General features: G+C 38.5%; 1 protein-coding gene across 7 annotated transcripts in view; it reads right to left on the reverse strand.

The window, feature by feature from the left end:
- Positions 1 to 2,063: 2,063 nt before the first annotated feature.
- Positions 2,064 to 5,089, reverse strand: part of Wdpcp (WD repeat containing planar cell polarity effector) — a 314,567-nt gene continuing 311,541 nt past the window's right edge. For all 7 annotated transcript variants that reach the window (XM_031342541.1, XM_031342542.1, XM_031342540.1 and 4 more), the window contains one exon: positions 2,064 to 2,623. In XM_031342541.1, the coding sequence (XP_031198401.1) occupies positions 2,573 to 2,623 (51 nt within the window). In that variant the 3' untranslated portion in view covers positions 2,064 to 2,572. The remainder of the gene's footprint in view (positions 2,624 to 5,089) is intronic.

Consider the following 5,089-nt stretch of genomic DNA (forward strand, 5'->3'; position numbering starts at 1 on the left):
TATTGGGGGAATTGGGACCATTTATATTGAGAGATATTAATGACCAATGATTGTTGATTCCTGTTATTGTTGTTGTTGGTGGTGGTTGTGCTGGCTAGTGGTATATGTATGTGTTTCCCTTTTGTAGATTTTGCTGGTGTGAGATTATTTCCTGTTTTTTTTTTTTTTATGGATTTAGTTAACCTCCTCAAGTTGGAGTTTTCCTTCTAACACCTTCTGTAGGGCTGGATTTGTAGATAGTTATTGACTTTATCATGAACTATCTTATTTTCTCCATCTATGGTGATTTTTTCTGGGCATGGTAGTATGGGAGAGCATTTGTAGTCTCTTAGAGTCTGCACCACATCTGCCCAAGTTCTTCTGGCTTTGAGTTTCACTGAGAAGTCATGTAATTCTAACAGGTCCACCTTTATATGCTACTTGGTCCTTTTCCCCTTGCAGCTTTTAATAGCCTTTCATTGTTTCTGTGTGTTTAGTGTTTTGATTTTTATATGGAAAGAGTATTTTCTTGTCTAGTCTATTTGATGTTCTGTATGGCTTCTTGTATCTTCTTTTGGTTAGGAAAATTTTCTTCTATGATTTTGTTGAAAATACTTTCTGGGCCTTTTAGCTGGGATTCTTCTTCCTCTATTCTTCTTAGATTTGGTATTTACATAGTGTCATAGATTTCCTGGGATGTTTTGTGTTAGGAGTTTTAGATTTAACATTTTCTTTCACTGATGTATCCATTTTTTCTATTGAGTCTTCAATGCTTGAGAGCCTCTCTCCTATCTCCTGTATTCTGTTGGTGAAGCTTCCCTCTGTAGTCCCCATTCAAATTCCTAATTTTTTTCACATCTACAATTCCCTCAGTTTGCACTTTATTAATTCTATGTCCATGTTTATGTCTTAAACAGTCTTATTCAATTCCTTCAACTGGTTGCTTGTATTTTCTTAGATTTAAGGGGTTTATTTCCTCCAATTTTTTGTTTGTTTTGTCCTGGATTTCATTAAAGGATTTATCCATTTCCTCTTTGAGGACTTCTATCATCTCCATATAGTTGGTTTAAGGTCATTTTCTTGTGCTTCAGCTATCCTGGAATATTTAGGGCCAGCTCTGGTAGGAAAGCTGGGCTCTTTTGAGAACATTTTGCCCTTGTTATTGTGTTTTTATGCTGGCATCTAGGAATCTGCATCTGGGTGATTATATGACTAGGTGCTAATTTCTGGATTTGCCGTTATTGGGTGAGTGTTTTGTTCCTTGGTTTCTGATTTCTTTCTGGGTTTTCAGAGAATGTGATGCCTATGTGCCACCTGTTTTCCTGGCCTGCTCAGCTGGTGTGTTCACAGTGAACGCCTGCTGGTGTTAGAGGCTGAGATACTGAGATGAGTTGGGAGAAGAAAGACTGAAGATCTGTGCCATCCCTGGGGTGTGGGTCAGAGAGGAAAAAGAGACCACAGCAGGTTTTCTACTACAGAGTTGGGGATGACACTGAGGGAATTGATCTCAGTAACAGTAGAAAAGCTGCAAGGATGCCTGGCCTTCAGCAGACTCCTTGCTCTGACAGGAGCAGCAGGTGGGTCCTTGCTGAGGTTGGCGTCTGGGGAGAAGTAACAAGTCGGCAGAGGGAGGTTAGAAGGGGAAGAACTGTGGAATGCACAGGAGACGGCAGGGGGCAGGGCCATGCAGGCTGGCAGGGCCATGCAGGCTGGCAGGGCCATGCAGGCTGGCAGGGCCATGCAGGCTGCCAAGTGAGTTCTGCTACAGAGCTGAGCTCGGGGACTGGATCTGGGGAAACAGAACTTTATAGATGCTAAGAGAAGACAGGTGGGACTTGGAGTCAGAGACAAAAACCAGTATGTTACAACCATAGGAGATAGAGCATTAGCACCCCACACCATGGATCCCACATTTCCACATTTCCATGTGGCACAGTGGAAAGAAGGTTGAGAGAGGAAGTCTGAGCTAAAGGAGCTCAAATCTCCTATCACATGCTGGCTGTAGCAAGGGGTGTCAGTTACTCATTGCAAAAATCTGTGATGGAGAACTTTTTGTTTTAGGAAGTGTGGACAGAAACATTTGCTTAATAAACATTTTATTAGTAATATGAATAAAAGCAGGAGAAGAAATTTGTAAGGATTTATTATATATGTATAGGTGTTTTGCTCACACCACATGTCTGTGCTTGGTGCCTGGGGAGGTCAGAGGAGGGCACTGGCTCCTTTGGAACTGGAGTTATGGACAGTCATGAGCCACCATGTGGGTAGTGGGAATTGAACCTGAGTTCTCTGTAAGAACAAGTTCTTGTAACTACTGAATCATCCAGTCCCAAAGGAGGAAAAATTTAAAAGATGTTGATGAACAAGTTTAAATATTCTACCTTTGATGCTCCAAATGTATAGTTCCAGAATTTGAAAAAGCACATGCACTATGAAAACAACAGTTTAGGGACTTTTATTGAGGGTCACTTATGCTCTGCTGCATGTACTACGATCTTCCCTTCTATTAAAATCCACACGTGAAGATTTGTATCCATCAGGCCAATAGAAAAGAAATAAAAAGGGCAGCTTTCTTTTTGGCATTTCTGATGATTTACACCAAACCAAAGTGAACCATTCTGAGAGAACCAACATCTCCAACGTCCTGCAATAAAAAGATAAAAACAATTAAAACCATGATCAAACAGAGTAACACACCAACCTAACATTTATGTCTTTATTATTCTTAAGTATTTGAAAACAGTGAAAGGAAACAAAAATTCACCATGCTTATTAAACAGACCTGCATGTTTGCCTTACTCAGTGGCTATAAGTCTGATAGCAATTTATAAAGTCAATCCAGAACTAATGCATGAGGCATCAAAAGGCAGAGCACAAGGAACAGGATGAGGCTGCAGAGCATCTGCAGACGTCAGCAACAGACGTCACTGTGACTCTACCTCGATGTGGCGAGAGGCTCATAGAACATGCACTTCTTTCCTCTTTTAGTTTTAGTGTATGCGGATGGGGTGTGTGTAGGTGTGCATGTGCATGTGGAGGTCTGAGGTTGACAGCAGGTGCTCTCCACTCTTTTTATTGAGGCAGGGTTTCTCTGGTCTCAAGCTTGTTATTTCTGGCTAATGTAGTTATCTAGCTTGCCTCTCACTGCCTCCCAAGTGCTGAGATTACTTGAGACCATCATGCCTGCTTGGATTTTATGTGCATTCTGAGGATCTGAACTCAAGTCCTCCAGCTTGCTTTTGCCCCTCCCCCCCCTTTTTTTAAAATTTCTTCCTTCTACCCTTGATCCCCTGCTCTCCTGCTCCCACCCTCATCCCTGTCTTCTTCTTTTTCCCTCCAGTGATGCCAGAGTTTTCTTTAAAAAATATTTTTTCCTGAAATTCTTATTTCAGGAAATAAAATCCATCTGGTTCTTAAAATCTTTACAGCAGTGGTTCGCAGCCTTCCAAACACTTTAAGCTGCGGTGACCCCAACCATACAATTATTTTCATTGCTACTTCATAACTAAAATTTTGCTACTGTTATAAATCATAATATAATATCTGATATGTAGGATATCTGATATGTACCCCTGTGAAAGGATCATTCAACCCTCAAAGGGTCATAGCCCACAAGTTGAGGACCATTTTCTTCAGACATTGACTAGTATCCTTTTTATTTTATTTTATTTTTTACCTTTCATTTTTTATTTTGTCATATTCTTTAAAATTTATAAAATACTGTAACAATAAAAATGAGTATTACAAAAACTATTTGGTATAAAACAACAATCAATTGAACAGTCTTATGTAGATGCTTGTCTACAGCAATACATGTTTTTCTCAATATAAATTTTAAATAACTCCAAACATATTAATTGTATATTTTAAAATAATACATCGCTACTAGTATTTTTTTAAATGAACATAAATAGATAAAGTCTTTTTGTTTGTTTGTTTGTTGTGTTTTTAGTAGAGCTTAAAATCTTGGCTCTTACTGTAGTATAAGCCCAAAATAAGAACAATTTTTAGACATTGGAGTTCATTGAAATAAGGCTGCATTTCAAAGACCCTCACATCACCAAAGGATTTTACCTCCATCGTAGCTAAGCTGAGGGTTGAGAGTTCTGCTGTGCCAAGGAATGAACTGTGGGCACGATTTTTGCATACAGATTTCCTGCTATGGTCAAAACTATTTGACTTGAGTGATTTTCATTCTCCACCCACAGAAAATAGGTTACATTCATTTAAGAAATGGTGTGTGTATTAAGATGGTCTATCCATAAAGTCATTCACCAACTGTTTCAATGAACAATGGTTCTGCTTGGAGGGTGGCACAGACATCAGATGAGAGTAAGAATCTGGTTCATTGGCTGTGATGATTTTGAAAAGCATTCATCTCAGAGAACGGGTAGCTTATAAAGTCCTCTTCTTCAAACTTGGTACAATAGTTACAAATGGCAAGCAAAGCATTCAGTCTCACTCTTTGTTGTTCTCTTACAAGCCACCTCTCAAGTTAATTGTCTACTTTTCTTTTGGCCGTATAAATACATCTGAAATATGTAAGCTGTTCTGAAAACTATAGTATAGTGTAAAAACAGCAAATAAACAATTCTACTAATAGAGAGGCTGAGATAGGAGAAGCAAGATTTCAAGACTATTATGTGGTACACAGCAAAGACACTGTCATGTACAAACAAGCAGAAAGTGTATATGGATTGTGTAATATTGGACCTATTTTTCCAATTACCAAATTAGAGAGACCACTGAAATGACAGCCAACAAATTTCTAATTCCTCATATTTTTGGATTTCAATTGATTAGGATATGTTGGTAATATTGATTTTCATATTAAGATATTAAGTAAAAGTGATTGTTACTTCCTGTTGTTTTTGTTGTAAGAGGTGGAATTAGGTTTGTGTGGATTTGTTGAAAAATTAATTTCTTGCTTCTTCTAGGGTGTAGTTTTGTTCCTTACATTGATGTTTTCCATCTATTATCCTTTGTAGGGCTGGATTTATGGAAAGATACTATGTAAATTTCATTTTGTCATGGAATATCGCTTTCTCCATCTATGGTAATTGAGAGTTTTGCTGGGTGTAGTAGTCTGGGCTGGCATTTGTGTTCTTGT

Source organism: Mastomys coucha, unplaced genomic scaffold, assembly GCF_008632895.1.
Source record: "Mastomys coucha isolate ucsf_1 unplaced genomic scaffold, UCSF_Mcou_1 pScaffold22, whole genome shotgun sequence".
Lineage (NCBI taxonomy): Eukaryota > Metazoa > Chordata > Mammalia > Rodentia > Muridae > Mastomys > Mastomys coucha.